Raw genomic sequence first — 22,635 nt, 5'->3', positions numbered from 1 at the left:
TCTGAGCAAATGCAGATCTTTCTGATATTCGCAGCTGTCCCTGACCCACACCCAAGGGTGAGCAGAGGTACCTGGGAAATGCATCCTGGGAAGTGGAGTGTGAGCTCTTTATTCAATTGCCTTAATTTGTATTCACTTTCCAGTCATCTGACTGATATTGCAAACATCTTTTACAACAAACAAAAGTATCTATTTGTCAACCAAAATAGATACCGAAGGAATTCTTTCTCCATCCCTATTCCTTGTGAGAACTGAAAAAAAACAAAACAAACAAACAAACAAAATAAAAACACAAAACAAACAAAAATATAACCCTCCCATCCCCCATTCCCTAAACCAGTAAAGCAATGACAACAGCACCTTGACATTGTTTTAATTCCAACGCTATCAGAAGTTAAAAGCAGTAAAACAGAGTACTAACAAGAACGAAGATACTTACTGTCTAAAATGTAAACGGAATGTTTTGGTTTCAATTTTTTGTTTCTGTTTTTTTTTTTGTCTGTTTTCTGAAAGAGGACAGTTTATTATCAATTCACAATTAAAGCAGCATGCAATTTATTATTATCATTTTTTTAGACTTTTTTTTTAAAGTTTTCAATTCTTGGCAACAAACCACAACATTATCGAGGAATGTAATGCAGATTTTTTTTTTTTAAAGTTGTGCGCAGATGACTGTTTACGTTCTGGTCATGGATAGGTCCAATAAATAGGTTGTCGAACCACTGTAGTGTATAAACTTCATTTATACATGCAGTTCATAAAATTATTTTTTTCTTAACTGAATAATTTACCCTGTTATGTATATATACAAATAGATAATTTCCGTCTCAATATAATCTATACAACATAAATCCACTATCTTCCCCTTTTAATGGTCAATGTACATACACAGGAAGTGTCTATCCTTATGAACCGCCAGCCAATCCGCTTTTTGCTATCCATGGTGAGGGCCCGCACGTAGGATTGGGTAGTTCGGCACTGAGAGTTCCAGTGCCTTTTGTCTATGCCCCTGCAGCCTTCTTTCGTGTAGCCCATGGGATTGCACTTGGTCTCGTAGAAGTATTGCTTCAGTTGGCCTTTGGATACGGGGACCTTCTCCAGGACCGTGACAGTCCCACCCGACATGTCCACTGCAGTCTTTTTGTCCGCCGCGGTCACCCACTCGCTGATACTGTCACACACGCTCAGCTCCCCACGGCGGGCAGGGTCGGAGTGGCGCCGCACCCGCATGGACATATTTGCAGCATCCAGGTAATTTTTGTATTCCTCAAGCAGAAAGAGAAGAGGAGGCTCCAAAGGCACTTGACTACTGAGCATCACCCTGGAAGTGTACAAGTCCGCGTCCTTGCTGTTCTCTTCCTTGGGTGGGATTTTCTGGTCCTCATCCAACAGCTCTTCGATGACGTGTTCGAAGGTGTCAGCCAGTGACGTCAGGCCGCGTGAACCTGCCTGGGGCCCATTCACGCTCTCCAGAGTCCCATGGGTCCGCACACCCGGATAGGCCAAGCCGCCTTGTCCTCGGAGGTTGGCTTCTTTCATGGGGGCAGCCTTCATGCAACCGAAGTATGAAATAACCATAGTAAGGAAAAGGATGGTCATCACTCTTCTCACCTGGTGGAACTGCAGGGAGAAAGCAGAGAAAGAGGCCAAACTGGTTAGCAGATTCCTTCGCCGCAATACCATGTGGCCCATCTGATTGCAATTCAGACCATTCTGTGGGGTCAAGGTTTTTGGTGATTTTTTTTTTAAACGTCTTGGTGATCAACTCCAGCTGTACTATACACAAATCAATGTCAGCAGTGGGCTCTATGGGGTTTAATATAAACCAGAGACATCCAGTGTTTTCCCTGAGACTTAGCATATAAACCTGAGATTAAATGTCTTCTAAGCAAGGTGGGGGGGGGGGGTGGCTTCATTTCCCCTCCTTTCTCCCATTTTAACAGCTTTGTAAGTTTAATTTTTAATGATCTCCACTCAGGCTGTCATGAGAAACACAAAATCAGAAATGTTACTAAGCAACAATTGCAAGTGTAGTAGGAATTTTTTCCTCCCTTAGTTCTATGGTCCTTTGCTAGCGTATGAGACAAAAATAGAGTGGCCTGAGGGATTTGGTGGGTCTTTTGAGCTAAGGGATGTCTAGAATAACAGCCAAAAGCTGTAAGAAGCCTTCACGTTGACACTTTTCTCTCCCCTAGAGATAATCTATTATAACAAAGAAGAAAGGCAATTTCATGGGGCCACCATGTTTTACATAAAGAAACCAAAGACCATATAGGACTTGTCTTCTGTCATGAACAGAGTTTATATTAGTACGCAAGCTCCTAACCCCAGTGTTCTTTTTACTACACCTGGGTGGTCATGACTGAAAAAAAAAATGTTGTACTTATTTCCAAACAGAAATCATTTTCTATAGGTTCATTTTAATGATGTGTCTATGCCTGAGGCTGATGTCATGAAAACAATGTATCTGGCTAGAAGAAAACTGGAAAAGTCAGTGTTAAGAAGGCATTGAAGGCATTTAATCAATTTCAAATACCTCCCATATGCACACTTCACATTGTTCTCCACATACACTGTGAAGTCCCTCAGCCTTTGGCTTTTTCTGGACAGATTTTGTGTGTGTGTGTGTGTTTGTGTGTGTGTGTGTGTGTGTGTGTGTGTGTGTGTATACAAGTGTTTATGAATGTATGTGTATGTCCATGTGCATGCGACTCTGAGTTTATCAAACTTTTAAAAGGATGAGCAGCTAGTGCTTCTTTCTGTGCTTTTTGAAGTTTTCTGGGAAGTCCCTTAACAGCACACCACAAAATTAATCTCTTCCTGTTTGCCAGAGGGTTACTATACTCAGAATCTGGCTTTACGTCTATTAGCATGCTCCAAGAAGCCAATTAGAGTGAATAAATAAAATAGAAACATACCATACCTATGGACCAACCCAAGGTTATCGTCAGGTGGCGGAAGACTTCAGAATCACTTACCTGCATCCCTCAGTGGTACAGAGAAGCTGCCCCCAGCCCTGATACAGAACATTATGTTCTGGAGCACAGACTTAAAAAAGACACACACTCCAATCACTAAGGCTGTGTAAATCCACAGGAAATGAGACTTAGTTTCTGTCCTCGATTTGCCTCTACAGAGCCACCTAGGCAACCTACCTCCAAGCCAATATGTCACAGTGCAAAAACGGCTGAAAACTCTGGTACTAAAAACCCAGGGTTTCTATTATCCACTCTGGAAAGATATAGCACTTTCTACCACTCAGGGACATTTCAATATCATTCCTAAATATAACATTTCCCTATAGATTCAAAGTTACTATGCAGAATAGTGAGCAAGCTCAGGAAAGCACGGTTTACACAGTGGTCTAAGATTAGGAAGAGAAAACTGGTTTGCGTGAAATGCATACATTCATTCTGCTTATACCTAAAGTTTTGTGAATCTTTTGGATTCTGCATCATCAGAGAAATGGATTCTCCGAGGAGGTTTCTATTCTGGGTAGATGGTAGTTACACTACTGAATGAAAACTCTTTCTTCTCATATTCCCAATCCAAATTAAACCACCCCAGGGGCTCCTCCAATTGAGGTGGATGAAAGAATGCAAATTTAAAATGCTTCATTCCTCTGTATTACACTGGTGTAGGTTTGTCATGGTTGACTATTTCAATACCCTATTTCATCAATTGTAAGTTACCATTACTTAAAAACTCAACCATTTATGTACCACCCAAACAAAACTGCAGGCAATATGGCCTTCTTTACTTAAAACTTTACTGTATACTTACACAGAGCATTGTTTTAGATTTATTTGGACACATTTTTTCCTAGGTAACTTTTGTGCATGCATAAAGCAGAAAAGGAAAGGGAACTGGTACAGACAACAGCATCCCCGTCATGACTAGTTAGCCAAAAATAACAAAGTGGCATCACCTGGGAGACACAAGCCAATTTGAGAAATGTTAAAATATGAAAAAAAAACAATTAAAATAGGAAAAAATGAGCTTTAGAATTAACGAAATGTAAGCTTGAAGTACATATTCACTAGGTGTTCACAGAAATTGCTTAAAATGCCTGGAGGCCTTGAAGCCTTTTAAGGCAGAGTTAGGAAATTGTTTTATTATCGCTACTACAGTAATGAGTCTTTCACTGAGACCTCTTTATATACTTGACTTGAAGTACTACTTAGAAAAAGCAATTAATGCTTTGTATCATTTTCTCATCAGTTCCCCATGCAAATATTCCAAAGGCACAACTGGCATCTGGGTAAATATTACTTGGCATTAATTAAAGTCCACACATGGGTATCAGTCAAAGCTGAACACAAGCACAGATTCAGTAATTAACTAAATGATGATGAAGTCCACCTCCATACCTCCAGAGCTGCCCTCTGAGTGGCACCTCTGAAATTCTGTTGGCCTATTTGAGATAAGCGGATTAAAAGTAAAGTCAATACCTTCTGTCAAAACAAGGGTTTTGCTTTTTAACAACGGTTTCCCGACATTTTAGTTAATCCTGGTGTTTCTTAGAAATTTTAGAATGGGGTTTGACTGTACACTTCTTGCATAGCCTTTGAGGTAACTTAGTAAAGATATTCTACTAAAAAATTTTTCTTTTACAATATTTCTCCTATCACTTTTTTTTTCACCCCACTGCCACCATCTTGGCTGAATCCTTACCATCTCATTTTTTGTCTACAGTTATCTTCTTGTTGAATTGGATATCGTTCCTGTTCTATCTGAGGTAAAATAAATATGTTCAACTTATTCTCTTACATAAATACTTGTATTGGCTGTTTGATTCCTTCAGATCAAAGTTAATCGCCTCTATCTGTTATTCTATACCTCCAAAACTCTGGCCTTATCCCACTGTGCTAATATTGTTCAAAATGCTATCAACTGTTCTCTAACAGGGCCAGATCCTTGAAGCCTTCTATGTATTAGTGCTAAGAAGTAATTTATTATACTATTCTGGCAGCTGTCTTTCTCCATGCTTACATGTATCTCTTCCAGCTGGGCATTTTTCACAGCCCTCGTAAGCATCATATCATACATGCAACCTTCTCTAATTACTTTCTCCTCTAAAATTATACAATACTATCTTATTTAGAATTCCATTCCCAATTTGACTGTTGCTAATGATATTTTCTAATTATGATCATTTCTCAGAATTAAGATTTCTAAGGAAATGGATCATACCATAACACCCATAAGTTTAACACAGAAAAATTACTCGTAGTATTCAATAAAAACTTACTAATAGCTTTATGAAACCAAAAGAAAAGAGGTCATTGACACAATTTTTATAAGAAACCTTTTCTTTTGGAAGTCATCTGTGAACACATTGAAATTCTTGAGTAAATTATTGATTAGTGTACTAATATCAAATTATGAACTCTAAGGAATTTAACTAACAGATGACAAGTATTGGCCAAAAACAAGTTCTTGATTTCTTCTAATGGGATAAAATTTTTACTTGAATGTTAAAGAACAAATAACACTAAAATATTCGAACTCTCCTACTATGTTTTATGTAGCTCTGTTTCCAGTGAATCCATTGATGGGAGACTAGAGAAAAAAACATGGATTAATACAAATAATAGCAAAATCTGGATTATTTTTAGTCTTTTAAATCTTTTTCTTATTGTTAGAAACTGTTCAATAAGCAAGTTTATATTTAGGCAATCATAAAAGGTTGAATAAAGAATTTCTGTTATGCTTGAATATATAATATTTTCTAAAGGCTCGTGTATTGAAAGCTTAGTCTTCAGCTAGTGTTGCTATTTTAGGAGGTGTTGGAAACTTTGGGAGGTAGGGTCTGGCTAGAGAAAGTAGGTCACTGGGGGTATGGCTTTGATGGTGTCTTGTCCTTGGCCTCTTCCTCTCTCTTCTCTTTGCTTCCTGGTGTCATGAAGTGAGCAGCTTTCCTCCATCAAGGTCTTTCTCTATGGAGCTAGCTAACCATAGACTGAAACAGTGAATCAAAATAAAGTGTTTCCTCCTTTTAAGTTCTATGTCACAGGGACAAGAAACTAACACAGCTTCCATGATGATTCTCACATTTTTAACCTTGAGATGAATTGATATGCAAAAGGAAAAGGAGATGCGAAATGCTGCTAAGTAAATCGTAAGTTTATGCCTATTTATACTAAACAAATCTATTGGTAACTGCCTAATTTTTCTCTTAGGTTTAACAACAAACTAACCATGTCTATAAATGTTAGGAAGATTTTCATAGTCCTGCTCTAAGTACATAATACTGAAAAGATAACCAAGAGGATTGAAATAAAGTTTATTTTGAAGTCTGAGGCCACAAGTCCTAAACACTCAGCTAAAGAGTACCTTTAGATAGCATGCTTATCCTGCTACATTGCAGCAATAACTTGCATTTGTCAGAAAGACTATAGAACATTCCCAAGCATTAACTAATTTGATGGCTACAAGTAACAGGACAGGTAATATAATCCCCATTACATGGATGAAGCAATTACACTTCAGAAAGTTTAAATAACCTGTCAAATGTCACAAAGCTAATAGGTTACCTGTCTCTGGTCTAAGCTTTTACCACTAGAAGATAATTGTCAGTTTCAGACTATTAATTGCAGGAAGAGAGAAGCTAGGACAATGAGGGAGCTTATAAAATAGCAACAGGGGCCAATTTGTTAAAGGTAACACTAAGATACTACTTTGTTATGGCTTGAATCAAAAATACCCTTTAAGAACTCATATGTTGAATGCTTGTTCTCCGCTCCAGTTATGCTCAGAGATAGGCTTTCTGGAAGTAATTGTCCATGAGGACTCTGATCTCATCAATATTTAATCCATTGATACAATTGGACTGAACAGACTATTGAGACATGTTGCAAACAGTAGGAGAAGGGCCCTCGTTGAAAGATGCAGGTCCCTGAGGGCTTGCTCTGAAAGTGGATCCAAAGTTTCTCAATTGTTCCCTCCTTCCTTCCATTTCCTTCCTCTTCTTCTCTCTCTTCCCCTTCCTTCCTGGCTACTTCGAGAGCCACCTTCTCCACTCTACTAGACCTTCTGTTGCCATGGCGTTCTGCCTCTCTACAGGCCTAGAAGTAATGGAGCAAACCAATCACGGACTCGAATCTCTGAAAATAGGAGCCCACATAATAAGTTTTTATCTTTCAGGTTGTTCTTCTTGGGCATTTTGTTCTAGCAATGTGAAACTAGCACAATTATGATCTCTGAAAACCTTCAATTTTAAGTTTTTACTCTACTCAATGGCATTTCAGAGAATGGAGTTTCCAAGGGATAGCTTTGCACACATTTATATATATTACAACCACATCTCTATCAAAAGGGGAGCCAAATAATGATAAAATTGAAATTCATAAATTTAAAAAGAAAATATTAAAAAAATTGTTCCTAGTCCCTTTGGATTTGTCTATGAATATGCAATCAAACAAAACACAGTTTAATCATAGAACGGCTCATGTTAGACAGCCCCACAAATAATAAGCATACTGGCAAGGTTGAAGAAATAATATGTTCATTTTTAGTTCCTAATATATAAGATGTTGACAACATCTTAACAAAGTCTTGTCAATGAATATTAAAAGTATTGGGCTGGGAAGGTGGCTCAGTGGTAGAGTGCTTGCCTTGCATGCATGAGGCCCTGGGTTTGATTCCTCAGCACCACATAAACAGAAAAAGCCGGAAGTGGTGCTGTGGCTCAAGTGGTAGAGTGCTAGCCTTGAGCTTAAGAGCTGAGGGACAGCGCCCAGGCCCAGAGTTCAGGCTCCACGACTGGCAAACAACAAACAGACAACAACAAAAAAAAGTACTTAGTCTGCATCCAGTTTCACCACATCTATATATTAGCCTTCTTTTTGTTTGTTTAGTTACCAGACATTAAATCTACTTTCCAGTTTCAGTCTAGGAGGGAGGGAAGAGAAATGTGTAACTAAAATATAAAGGTAGAGATTACCAAGGAAAGGTAGGAATGAAATTCCAGAAAGGAAATGAATAATTTACAAGTAGGGATGAAGAAATGCTGGTTAAAAAAAAAAACAAACATTGCAAAGGATTTGAATGTCTCCACACAAGACAGCAGTAGATGATAGTAGCTTGGTTAATGGCATGGAAGTGTGAAGACATGAAGTATCTGGAGAGAAGAGTTCTGGGCTATTAATAGTGAAAAATAAATTGGAATGGTTACCCAATTTCGGAAGACTCTACCTGTGGTAGGAAAGAGATTAGATATTGCCTCCTAGGCAGTGAAAGCTTCTAAGCAGCAAAATGTTTTCAGAAGACAAGTTTAGCCAGCTACCGGGCGCTCATGCCTATAAATCCTATCTACTCAGGAGGTTGATGTCTAGAGAATCAAAGTTTGAAGCCATCCCAGACAGAAAAATTCAGTACATGTCATCTGTAACATAATAAGCTAAGCCGGGTGCCAGTGGCTCACACCTGTAATCCTAGCTACTCAGGAGGCTGAGATCTGAGGATCACAGGCAGAAAATTCCGAGAGACTCCTATCTCCAATTAATCACCAGAAAACCGGAAGTGGTTCTGTAGCTCAAGCAGTAGAGCTCGCCTTGAGCTGAAGAGCCCAGGGATAGTGCCCAGGCCCAGAGTTCAAGCCCCATGACCGACCAATAATAATAATAATAATAATAATAATAATAATAATAATAATAATAATAATAATAATAATAATAATAATAATAATAATAATAATAAGCTAAAAGCAAGGCTGGAAGTGTGGCTAAAGTGATATCATAGAGCGCCAGCCTAGCAAGAGCCAGGCCTTGAATTCAAACTCCAATAGTACCCCACAAAAACACTAATGCAAGAGAATTGAAAGAATGAAAGACTGAAAGAAACAAATTCCTGATTTTATTCCTAGTGACTACCAGGTTTGTTGTTGTTGTTTGTTTGTTTGTTTGAGACAGCCGTTGGCTATATAGTCTGGGGTCTAGCCTCAAGCTTGCAATCCTCCAGACTCTGGCCTCCTGAGTCCTAGGATTACAGTGTGGTATTACCACACCCAGCAGTGAATTTTCAGAATAAACAAGCAGTTACTTAATATGGAATTACAAGTCTGGATGTGTCTTATCTATTAGCTGAAATAGGCTACAGCAAGGGAAGAAGTTACAGAAGTATACCAAACCAGGTGGCAATGATCTGTAATGTCTGGGTTGGCAAAATGAAGAGGACAGAAAGAGGTGGAGGTGAGGTAAAAATACAAACTTTCATTCTAATTATAATTACACTGAACTTTGGTTCCATGGCTCAGCACTTTTAATTCAAAGATCTCCAGACACTTTGCAAATATTAAGTAATTAAGACTCATAGGACCCTAGAGGTGCAAGTAACTATAATTATCTCCATTCCATACCGGAGGAAAGAGGATCAGAGTTTTTAATCAACTCATCCACTCACTGTGGTTCCCCTGATAAAAACAGGTCAGAACCCAGATTCCAAAAGAAGCAAACCTTAAACTACAGGTACATCCATCTACATTATTTCCATGTAATTTTCTCATTATGTTTGTATTACTAATCCAAGACTAAAACAAAAACCAAGACAACATTAAAAACTCCCACACATAAAGCCAGAAAATAAAAACTGTGATGATCATTGTAGATACTCATTTGGATGAGCCTTCCATGGAAACCAATACATATTTTAGAAGATGCTGTCGGACAATGTGGACCCAAAACTTCAATGCAGTTTTTAAACTGTAGTGTAGTTTATGTCCCAAGTATCCAAATATACTCCTGTGATGGTTAATTTTAGGTGCCAACTTAACTGGATGAAGGAATGTTTAGAAAACTAGTAAAGGATTATTTTGAAGTGCATCTATGAGGGTATTTCCAGAGTAGATTGGCAGGACCATCAGTGGATTCCATTGAGAATCCACCTTCAATATATATGGACACCATCCATCCAATCAACTAGGGCTCAGAGAGAACAAAAACAGAAGAAAGGCAAAAATATCTATCTAACTGTTTGTCTATCTATCTGTCTGTCTATCTATCTACTTATCTATCCATCCATCCATCCATCCATCCATCCATCCATCCATCTATCTAACTATTTCCTGGAGTTGGACTACTCTTTTTGCCTGCCATAGAACATCAGGATTGTAGGCCCTCTGGGCTTGTACCAGTGGCTGCTCAGGTTCTCCAGCTTTCAGACTTTGGCTGAGCCATGCTACTATTATCTCAGGATCTCCAGCTTGCATGTAGTCAGTCATAGAACTTCTTGCCTTCCAAAATCATGTGAGCCAATTTCCCTAATAAGTTCTCTCCCAGATACCTATATCTTCCATATATTCCCTCCCAAGTAATAGAATCTTCTAAAAACAAAAACAAAAACCAAAGACCTTCATAAAAAGAGTACTCATTCATCCCTCAGTTTTCCCTTGGTAGCACTTGCAAACATTATTTAATGTCAAAGTGCCAGAGAAATGACTGGTACCTGTAGTAGTAAATATATGTAGCTACTATGAGAAAAACAATGCATATTTCTCTACTCATCAAATTGATACATAATTATTTGATAGAAAGCCCCACAGCTCTGGTCTACTCTCTCAGCCTACTCATGGGGGGAGGGGATGCAGTGGGGAGGGGAAGGGAGAGGAAGGGAAGGGATGGGGGACAAACGAATTGATTTTTCTATTGGCAGAGAACTGCCTTCATTCAAGAATTAAGAATAGAGGCAGGTCCACCTGCAGATGCTGGCTCTCCAATAAAGACTCCTAATTCAAAAAAAAAAAAAAAGAATTAAGAATAGAGGTTGGGCACTCTCTCCTGAGCTATCACCTAGAGAACATTGTATAGTATGTTACACAAATGAGGTTCTGTGGGCACTGAATAATTCAATTCTCTTTGTAGCGGGTACTATTTGAATAGTGTTTGGGGTGAATTAAATTATGAACAGTAAAGTCTCAATGTGAGCTGAAGTGAGGTCTTAAATTTTGGAATAAGGGATTTAAAATACACCTAAAAAAAGGACCAGACCTGGGCAGAGAACAATTCACCTGACATCCTAACCTCTAGCATAGATGTACCATACAAGTAAACCTAAGTGTGGCCTTCATTACTATTTCAGAGAAACTACTGTTCTTCTGTATCAATGGAGGCTCCCTGAATGCTAGAGAAACACAGAGCTGGCAGTCGCATCCATGACTTGACCTTCTCCTCTGCCCCTTGTCACAGACCCAACACTGCACAAACAGCACACAGATCTAATCTATAATAAAGAAGTCTTATAGCCTCCCTTCATGGTATACACTGTAATCCCAGCACTTAGAGGCTGCCACCATATGATTGGGAATCTGAGCCCAGTCTTGGCTACCTAGTGAGACTCTGTCTTAAAATAAATAAATAATAAAATCCTTAACAAGAAGCATGCCCAACTTGCTTGCCTATTAAATGAGTAGGTTGTCAGAAATGCTTTTCTAAACATCCTTTGTAACTTCAGTTTTTTTTAGTTGATAGTTTCTAAGACCCAAATGATAGTTGATGGTCAATTAAAAAGTGTAACTTCTTTAATTAGGATTCTGCTTTCATTAAAATTTCGGGTGGGATTAATTATAACTCACCAAAGCAAAGTTAGAGTTAACAGTATAATATTTACCAAATTCCCATACATGGTAGATAGTGACATTAATTAAAAAGATAATTAATTCCAGTTAGTTCCATGAAGTTTTAATGACTCACTCTGTAATGAGCAAACTGGAAAATTTGTGAAGTAAACATAACACTTAATGACAGGTGTTCTTCAAATATTATGAAATCACAGGAGTGTAATCCTTTGGAAAAGGGACAATGACTTTAGAAATGGTGAACAGGAGGATTTTTCAAAAACAGGGCTGGAATTGTAGCTTAGTGGTAGAGCACTTGCTTACTCAACAGTGCCAAAAAAGAAAACAAAAACAAAAGAATCAAACTAATTAATAAACATCATTGTGACACCAACCCAAATAATTTAAGCCTCATTAAGTTGTACTTATATCTCTCTATATACTTCTCCATTTATTAAAATTCCAAATATGAAATTATTTTTATAGTCTAAACTCCTGAACTTTAAATCATATTTTGAGTGTGTTATTACAAATTCAGTGAACTAATATAATGCAAAGTTGTCAGTAAAAATTCTCCAGCAAAAGAGATTTATGGGTCTTGAATTTAGAGTGAGGAAATGAAGGTATGGGATAAAACTCCAGAGGCTGAAATTAAGTGCAACCTTCCTTCTTGCTCAGTGTGATCAAGAGAGAATCAGCATTAGCAACATCTAAGAGTTTAGAAGAAATTAGGACTCTCGGCTTTCCCTCCTCACTCCACCCAACCCAGTCAGAACCTGCATTTCAGCTAGATTCATACATACTCTTCAAGGTAAATCATATTGTCATTACAGTGAGAAGCACTAGACCAAACAATAAAGAGCAAAGCAGCCAAGAAAGATAAGGTAGGAAAGGGTTAAAGTCAACTTAAGTACTACTATGGTACTTTCTCAACATGCCATGGGTTACCTATCATCTTTCCTCTTTGGTTCAACTTGTTTTCTTGGGACACTCGTTATGTGGGAACGTATCTTTGCTTTTGTAATGGTATTAAATACAAACCTGGGTTCTCTTTATGGTAACTGGCTTTTCCACTCCAGTGCAGGATACCTATAAATGTGACTGGTTAAATCAGAATTTATAGAGTACTGCTGATATAAATCTGGACTGCTACTCAATCATTAATTTCTAACTAAGTGCTACAAGGCAGGTGTAAGCATATCTGGGCTCCCTAATCACTTAACATAGCCAACCTAATATTATCCTCTCCATCAGAATCATACTGGAAATGATGTGACTAGCTAAAGCAGGTGGTAGATTTCCAGGCATTTTGTTTCAGCCAGATGTCAAATTACTTTCAGCCAGATGTCTGTGGTCCTTGTGAGTTCTTTCTACCTTGCAATGGTGATTTCATGAGGCAGAGAAAAATTATTCACTCAGTGGTAGTTTTCTCATTTATAGACTCTTCCTGAAACTCATATATAGATCCAATTCTCTACTACCAAGTACCATGAAACTCAAAATTAAACAAATGAAAACCTCTCTAAGTTGGGAGCTGGTGTTTCATGTCCATAATTCTGCATGTTTGGAAGGTAAAGATCAAGAGACTCATGGTTTGAGGTCCACTTGGGAAAAAAGATTGTGAGACCTTATCTCAACCAACAGTTGTCTATGGTGGTATTTGCCAGTCATCTCAGCTTCAATAGGAAGTATAGATAGGAGGATTGCAGTACAAGATAGCTGGTTAAAGAACATGACACTGTCTTGAAAATAACCACTGAAAAAAGGATTAGATAACTGGCTGAAGTGGTAGAGGGCCTGCCTAGCAGGCACAAGTTCAAGGTTCAGTAGCAACCAGCTCCCTGTCCCTGTCTCCCTAAGTAAAAAAGCATTCGCAACAAAATCCTAAACTATATTAATGTATGTATCAAGCATCAAACACCTTCCTCCAACTCATCTGTCTCTGAAACTAAGTACCCTCTAAGTAGCCAGATTTCTCAATTAGTAGCTAATATTTGAGATCATTTGAAGTTCCCTAAATCGCTCAAAAAGAAAGTTAGAAATCCAAAAGGAATGAAGCACAACAAAGATGTGAGTGTCACTGCTGAATTGATTCACCCTTTGTCCCACCATTTCTGTGCTTCCCCTTCCTCTCCCCAAATCAGATAAACTTATATACAAGACAAAAGTACAGAAATCAAAAACAGCAGTGTCATTCTTTCTGATGAAGGCATAAAATTCCATTTTACACACACACATACACACACACATCACATTTTCTTGATCCATTCATCTACTGAGGGCATCTGGGTTTGTTTCATATCTTAGCTATGGTGAATAATGCTGTGATAAACATAGTTGTACTGGTAACTTTAGTATGGTCTTGTTTGTGATCATTTGGGTAAATGCTCAAAAGTGGGATTGCTGGGTCATAGGGGAGCTCTATGTGGAGTCTTCTGAGGAACCTCCACCCTGCTTTCCAAAGCAGTTGAACAAATTTACACTCCCACCAACAATGCAGTAGGATTTCCTTTTGGCAACACCCCTCCAGCATCAGTTGTTATTAGATTTCCTGATAATAGCCATTCTAACTGGGGTGAGCTGGAATCTCAATGTTGTTTTGATTTGCATTGCTTTTATGGCTAGGGAGGTTGAGCATTCCTTCATGTGTCTACTGGCCATTCTTATTTCCTCTTCAGAAAAGCCTCTCTGAACCCCAAGATAGGGACATAAAAGGTTTTATCTTTGTTGTGGTTGTTTTTAATGTGCTTATAAGGTACTGTGTGATTTTTTTTGTTTCTTTTGTATGTTCTTCCCACATGGTATAAACCCTGTTTTCACAGTATTTGATTGTGGTGCCCTGCATCTTGTATATACATTTTTCTAATTTGGGGAGGGGAAGGGAAATAACAAAATGCTGAAATAAGGATATAGGTTGACCCATTGTAGTAATGAGATGTACAAGACACAATGTTGAAAACAAATTTTACAACTTCTGGGGTTGGGAGAGTAGTTGGGGTGGTGGGGAGGAAAGGGATGGTAGGGGAAAAACAAAGGAGGGAGTAACAATGCTCAATGGGAAATGTACCCATTACCTTACTCATGTAACTGTAACAGCTCCATACAATATCTTTATAATAAAAAAATATTTTAAAAAAGAAATTCAAGGAAGTGGCGCTGTAGCTCAAGTGGTAGAGCACTCGCCTTGAGCTGAAGAGCTGAGGGACAGCGCCCAGGCCCAGAGTTCAAGCCCCACGACCGACAAAAAAAAAAAAAGAAATTCAAAGCAGGGACAGAAGGGAATAAACAAAGGAAAAATACACAAACAGTACAATTTTTTTAAAAAATGCTCTTGCTTCCATTTTTTAGAGTTAATTTCCATAAACATTTTATATGATCATATGTACTTAGTTATTGAGCCCTTGTGATCCTCTCCTAAGAGTATCCCCCTATGTTCTTACTGTGTGAATGTCTAGACTGTTTAATTAATCAGTTGTGTCAGGGAGGGAAGTTGGAAGGGGAAAAACTGGGAGAGACTGAGTATGAGGGTAACACTGTTCAGAAGGAAATGTACTCATTACCTGACTTACATAACTGTAACCTCTCTGTATATTACCTTTACAATAATTTTTTTTAAAAAAAAGAACAAAGATGTGAGGGAGTTGATGAGGCAGTTTTATAAACAGAACTTGAGACTAGTCCACGTTCAGGCTCTTTACAAAAGTTCATCCAGAATTGTTGGATTTCAAATGCCAAGAAGTTACCAGATCCATCAGGGACTCTCAGTGGGAACTCTGATAGTTTGGCAAATAATTTGAAAACAGGTCGGGGCTGAGGTGACCCTGAGCCTTATTTTCCTAGGTAGTATCTCAAAATGATGTTAGTTTCCACCTTCAATCCCAGGTTAAAAAATACAAATGCCAACACAGCTAAGGGATTGTATGCTCTAAATTCCACACTGGCTCACCCACTGGAGGAGAATGTTGCGAAGGCAAAGCAAAACCTCATCTTCCTGCCTCCAAGCGTAAGTGTGCTTGGACCAAAAAATAATTCAACGTGATGCAACTGCAGTCTTTGTACATAAGAGAAGAGTGTGTGGTAACTCTCATACCTGAGGATAAAGGGAGTCCTCCTTTAAGAAATTTTGTTTGCCAATATGTTGGTAGGTTGAAATTGTGCCAGAATCTCAGTTTAAAACAAGAGAGAAAAAGAGAGTTGAAGCATTCTGTCTTATTTCAATCTCTCAGAAATGGTTACTTTAATCAACAGTTTGCCTATATATAGGTCATTGCTAGATGCCCTGAATTACTGCCATGAGATGCTATGGGAATCCTCACAGCTGACAGCCTACAACCTATCGGATACTGCAATCTCACAGTCACACTCTTAATGGATTCCAAAGCTTTGGTAAAGCCTTTCCCTTCCTTCCCAATTTTTGTCCACAGTTAATACTCTTGAAATGCTCCATACCCAATATATTTCAATTAATATAAAGAATAACATACACAAGTTCTAGTAATAAAAAGAATAGCTGTACAAAATTAGGCACTGGTTTTGTTAGGCTCAAACTAGTATTGACATCATTAACCAGAAAAGACAAGGTGTGATTGAGAGAGTTAACTTTCACCTGACAATGAATTAGACCTTATCTTCTGAACACTACAAAATATGAGAGGTAAAAAGACATAGAGGAAGAAACTAGAAAGATAAGTTGCCTCTGGAGCCAAAAGAAAATCATCCTTCTTCAAAATACTATTCCACGATCTAGGGGAAAGATCTAATTAGCACAAGAAGGCTATTCGTTTCTAGTTGCTCACCTTTATGAGACCATTTTCAGGAATTGCTTTGTTCCATTCCACTGAAGTACAGAGGCAAACACCACAGGCCATCTGAGATGCACAGTCATGCCATTCAGATGTTTGTGGGTAGGTGCTGCAACATGTGTGGACACGCAGCCCTTTCTGTAGAAACCCAGTATTCTTAGCATTAACAAGGATTAACCTGCACACATGGAGAAAACTGGTGGTTCCACACATCCAGTTGTCCTTCGGGTTATGTTTGTATCCAACTCTATAATTTCTTTTAATTACTTACAGTGACACACAGGAAAGTGCTCATTATATCTGTAGCTTAATGCAGGGGGAAAGAAATTACATAGGATTTTTTTTCTCCCTGCCCATTGAACTATCCCAGCTCTCAATTCTTCTAAGTATCATGGCTTATCAGAATAGTGCAAATTAAGAGAGTATTAGACCTTGTGTCTATTCAAGAAACTGGCTATGATCTGAATTATTACAAAATATAAGGAAATTAGTATCATCTCAGATGACAAAAGATCCATATGGCTGAGGAGAAAATACTTATATTAGTTAAGAATGAATAGTAGTGCCCTAAGTATAAGAGCAGAAAGAGCTCTGCCTTTCTCCATCTCTTTCAACTAACCACTGATTCCTGCAAATGACACGTCAATTCAAATGTCAACTTTTAATCTAAGCATTGAGATGGAGATAGTATTTCTATCTAGAATCTATAAAGTAAGTATTACTGAGAGAAGCAATAAGTAAGAGGAAATTTTTGGAATATGTTCTAGCTATCTGGATAAATGATTTGTACCAAGCTTTTCTTTGTATTAAATGATCCCTCAATGTGGCCAAAGGGGAACACTACTACACTGTTGGTGGGAATGTAAACTTATTCAATCATTCTGGAAAGCAGTATAGGGGTTCCTCAAAAGACTAAACATAGCTTCCCTATACCCAGCAATTCCACTCATTGGCATATCCAATAGACCACAAACAAGGCCATGCTAAAGCTACCAGCACAACCATGTTCATTGCAGCATTATTTACTATAGCCAAGATAGGGAATCAAATCAGTTGCCCCTCAATGGACAAATAGATCAAGAAGATATGGTATATACATACAACGGACTTCTACTCATCCATAAAAAAGAATGATATTGCATCATTCATAAGGAAATGGAAAGACTTTGAAAAAATTATATTGAGCAAAGTAAGCCAAATCCAAAGAAACATAGGTTGCATGTTGTAACTAGAATGTGCCTATAAATCCACAAGTAAACAGATTGGTTGGTAAAAGACAAAAAAATACACTTGGACATAATATATTATACGAGATTCTAATCACACAAAGAACAAAGGAGGCTATTCTTGGGAGAGGATCACAAAGATTCAATAGGTATGTGCATACAAAAAGGATATTTATCGAATTTCCAAGAAATGGAAACAAGAGGTGGTTTTTTTTCCTTTGATACTGTCTTTTGTTTTCTTTACCTCTTACCTCGTTTGTTATTTTATCTGTCTTTGGGAGGGTACAGGGGGACACAGAAAGGGTGGGCCAAAGGGTGAACAAATGCAGCACTGATACTCATTAGAGACTATGTTGAAGATGAACTATATACCTTGTGGGTGGGAACAGAAGGGAAAAACTGGGAAAGAATAAGGGAAGGGGTGACACTGTTCAAAAACAAATGTTTGTTTTTTTAAAAAATTGACTTCCTAAGTGGCCTAACATCCACTCATTATAAGGCAAATAATTGCACCAAGCAGATTATAGCTAAAGGAAACCAAGGCTCAGAGAGATTCAATGAATTCCTTAAGACCATGCACCCAGCATAATGGAGATAGACTCTGAACCATGGCTGCATGCCTCCTCCATGGGGGTAGGGATGGGGGGATCAGATGGGATCTAGTGTTTTACATTTGGAGGGAAATCTATATGGCACATATATGCACAATCCCTATGTGCCATTTATGTATTTAAGCAAAGCCCTATATGGCTGCTTACAAACTCATGCCACAGATGTTGAGTATAATCCTACTATGTCTTTGTTACTACTTCCCCCTAACATGAAATTATTCCCTCAAGGTCCCAACCATACACGCATACTTAATAGGACCATGTCAAAACAAACCATGAAGGTAATTTGTTGGGACATGTCAGAACATTTTCCCTTGGAGATCTCTTTGGGCGTTGGAAAAGAACCACACACTTTTTAAACCAGTAACCATAGCTACCAAATACTCTGTCAATTCTGCTTGAGTAACAATGATTTCAACCAAGACCTATGGGCCTTTTAAAATTGTAACAGGGACATAAAAATTTATTTTTAATACCTGAACCTTGAATCCTTCCTATCTGTTACTCTATGCCAACTACTTGTGATCTCTGTCCTTTAAAGAATACAGTTGAGAGGTTAAGATGGAAGCAGAAAGATAGCTATCACAAGACAATGTCATTGAGGGAAGTGAAACCACTCCTCCTAAGAGCATCTGTTGGGTAGGTATAGTTGAGACAGCTACTGAAGACCCTCGGGCCAGTAGAAGAAATGGTCTAACCTTCAGTGAACATCAGTGCAGACTGTACCACCAAGAGCAATGAAGTCAATACAGCCCAAGAAACAAAGGTCTCAAAATTATCTCCCATCATACTGTCTTTTAGAAGCCTTACAGTATGAATGGAGGACAAAGGCAACAGTGCCCTCCTCCCCCCCCCCAAATACATCTGGAGTGACATCCCATGTGCAGTGGTTGAGTGTGCGATGATGGCACAGTGAGAACACTTTGCTTCTGCCATTGTCCACCCTTAGGAGAGAACAGATTTTTCACAGAAGCTGCTGTAAAGAGCCAGAGAGCAAAACTGGAAATGCCTGTTGTGGAAGCGTTCATAGACAGTATCATTGAAAGAAAACATGTATTTGTCAGTGCTGTGTCAGGTAGCTTTTCACAATCCACCCATATGCCTGGGAAAGGTCTCTCATGCAATGCAGATACAACCAGGAATGCAACTCTCCAGATACAACGATTCTACACACAGAAAGAAAAGTGGCTTTCCTTCCCTCTTTTTTTTTAAAGTCTACTTTTACAAAAGATCACTTGGATTGAATAACTTTTCTGTCAGACTTCATTTGCCATACTTTCTGTGCAATGGAACTAAAGGGATTTTTGTTTGTTTCTAAACAAGAGCATACTGTTTTCAGAGAAAAAATGAGCCCAAGAGTCAATCTTTCTGATAACAATGGTAAAAACTTACAAGAGGTCAACCTGGAATATATCTAAGTCATACAAGGGTGGTGTTTTCCATGGATTTGCATAATACACAGAACAGCCTGGCAACATTAAAGAAGCCTAGCAATCCTGTGTCACAGTTCAGTGTTTATATTGTACTCTGGAAGTTTTCATTTATCTTGTAAATTACTAATTAAGTTAATTACAAACCTTTAGGGAAGTGCAGAGTCACTCCTCACAAGAAGCATCCCTTGGGTAGGAAAATTCTAAGCTTAACAAGTCTTCCTCTGTGATTTGAGATATACATCTCTTACACTCTGTCCCTAGAAATAATGTTAATAGCTGAGAAAAGAGCACTGAAAGCCTGGTACACAGTGTGTTTAGGCAGAACAATTTTCTTTTTTTTTTTTATATTGTTTCAATAAATACTGATGTGCTCTTGGGAGCCAGCATTGCTAGTTGGGTAAATAATGAATACAAGCTCAACTTTCCATTACAGGAAACTCTACAAGTGACAGTGTGGGTCCATTCTATGTCACAAGGACTGGCATAAGCCCATATCCATGGTGAGCTATTATTTCCATTGAAATTGATGCCTGCACCAGCTCTTAGGACTGCACAGTAATTCCACCACAAGCTAAGGACAAAGTAAATGTCTCAGTCTTCAATTAGAAATTTGTCCCCCATTTCTCATCTCATCTCTCAGACTCCACTGATGAATGTATAGAGAGACAGGTGTTCTCATACACTGATAACGGCCATACAAACAGCTCAAGGCCCTCATAGATCGTTTAGAGAATATCTATCCAATATGTAAGTAGACTCTCCTGACCCGGCTACTCCACTGCTGGAAACTAATATACAGATGTGGGTGCATACACACAAAATGTGGTTATTAATAATAACAGATTAGCAGGAATGATAGAAACAGCCCAGTTTCCCACTACAGGAAAGTAGAATGGAGTACACACTTAAAGTAGAATCCACACAACTATTAAGGAAACATTTTTTCCCATATAGTAAAATAGAAAGCTCTCGGGAATATATTAATAAAATATAGAACTGAATAGTGGACATACAAATCTGTGTGTGTGTATGTGTGTGTGTGTGTGTGTGTGTGTGTGTGTGTGTGTGTGTGTGTGTGTGTAACAGAGTTACCCCCTCCCTTGTTTTCTCCCACTTTCCTTCCCCTGGTCTCCCCTTCCTCTCCCCCCAACTTTGTAAAGTTCATTTCCAACCAAGTGTCTTGTGAGTATCTCAGTGTCAGTGGTTCACCCTTTGTCCTTTGTCTCACCATTTCATTATTTCCCTTTCCCTCCCAAATCAGATAAATGTATATACAAGACACAGGGTACCAAAATCAAAAACAGTGACCACAGGAGATAAAAGAAAAAAGAAAAGAAGAAATAACTCTAACCTACAGAAACCAGCCACCTCTACTCTTGATACAATTCCCTAAGACATTTGTGCAAGATAGGGTGATTGGATCCAATGACAATTCTTGGGACTGGGAACAGGAGGCTGAAGACCTGGGTTCTGATTGTGCCTCTTCCACTTTGTATTACATTGACCCTATTAAAGTGGTTATTTGGCCATTTTTACTAGCAAATTAGACACATTCATGAATGAACAAATTTAAGGCCTCATGTCAAGCAATTTGAGGAAGAGAAGAAAACTTGCTCTGCCTGACTCACAGCATTGCAAGAAGGATCAAAGGATCAATGACAAATGGGAAAGGGTTTTGTGACCTCTAAAGGGCAATCTACAAACAAGAGTTGTAGAGCAGAACATATGGTGGGGAGGTGAGGGGGGACCATGGCCAAATGCACAAGTGCCTGAAGAGGAAAAGAAGCCCTCCCAAAGCTGGAATAAAAACAGAAACAAAAAACAAGAACAGGCTGATCTGAAGAGAAAGGTGTCATTAAATGACTCCATATGTGGTCACCTGAAATTGAATATGTTGTACATTTATTTGGTACAAGCTAACAGAGGAATTAGAGAGACAGGGGAAGGAACTTTTGGGAAATAAGGTTTTTATGAATAGGAGATCAATGTTGAACAAAGGTAGTTGATGAAGATGTGTGTCTGTCACCTCAGCTTACCTCTGAACCAGACTGGAACTTCAAACACTTCTGAAAATGCTCCCCAGAGGACCTTTTACCCCAAGTTTGGAGACTGAATGAAAAAACACTCTCTCAAACCTCACCTCCCCCACCAAAAAACCTTCTCATCTTCATGTCAAGTCATCTGGAAAGCATATCTCCCATTAAACGGATGGTCAAAGCTGGTCCACAATGTTAAACTAATCACAGAAATCCAAGAGCTGCTTTCCTCACCTTCCCTAAGTGAAACATTCCAGGAGGCTGGGAATAACCACATGATGGAGTTCACTGACAGTGCTCTATTGGTGCTGTTACCCAGATGCTGTGTTAAGAAACCAGTTACTTGAAACAAGGGAGGGAAGCAAGGAAAGCCCACTATTCTCCTTTGATTGGCATAGCCCCTATGCCAGGTATCTGGCGCTTGGTTCTAAGCCACCTTGCTAGTGCAGTGCACTCTGGGAACTGCTGTTAATAAAAAGAAGAACTTCAACCAGGCTCAACTGAACAGCTCTCACGGTGGCCATCTTGAGTCAAACACAGTGCCCTCTCGGCTCCAATCTCAAAATGTATATGATGTTTCCTTCCAGAAATGTTTCTAGGAAACATACTATCCCATCAAATGAAGACCTCCTCTTACACAAGAGACTTAAATTGCCTCCAACTAAGAATTAAGAACGTGGGGGCTGGGAAGGTGGCTCAGTGATAGAGTGCTTGCCTCGCATGCATGAGGCCCTGGGTTTGATTCCTCAGCACCACATAAGCAGAAAAAGCTGGAAGTGGTGCTGTGGCTCAAGTGGTAGAGCTCTAGCCTTGAGCTGAAGAGCTAAGGGACAGCGCCCAGGCCCAGAGTTCAGGTCCCACAACCAACAAAATAAAAGGAATTAAGAATGTGTTATATTGCAGTTCTTGACTCACAGTTTAAGAAATTATCAACCTTGGATGTACTGAGATTAACTTTAGAAAATATTTTTTAAAG

General features: G+C 38.7%; 1 protein-coding gene across 6 annotated transcripts in view; it reads right to left on the bottom strand.

The window, feature by feature from the left end:
* Positions 1 to 498: 498 nt before the first annotated feature.
* Bdnf (brain derived neurotrophic factor) overlaps positions 499 to 22,635 on the bottom strand; it is a 54,190-nt gene continuing 32,053 nt past the window's right edge. For all 6 annotated transcript variants that reach the window (XM_070032690.1, XM_070032691.1, XM_070032692.1 and 3 more), the window contains exon 2: positions 499 to 1,620. In XM_070032690.1, the coding sequence (XP_069888791.1) occupies positions 856 to 1,620 (765 nt within the window). In that variant the 3' untranslated portion in view covers positions 499 to 855. The remainder of the gene's footprint in view (positions 1,621 to 22,635) is intronic.

The sequence above is a fragment of the Dipodomys merriami genome, unplaced genomic scaffold, assembly GCF_024711535.1.
Source record: "Dipodomys merriami isolate MVZ:Mamm:240054 unplaced genomic scaffold, mDipMer1.0.p SCAF_21, whole genome shotgun sequence".
Lineage (NCBI taxonomy): Eukaryota > Metazoa > Chordata > Mammalia > Rodentia > Heteromyidae > Dipodomys > Dipodomys merriami.
Note: the sequence above shows the minus strand (reverse complement) of the source record. Positions and strands in the feature narration are given on the sequence as shown.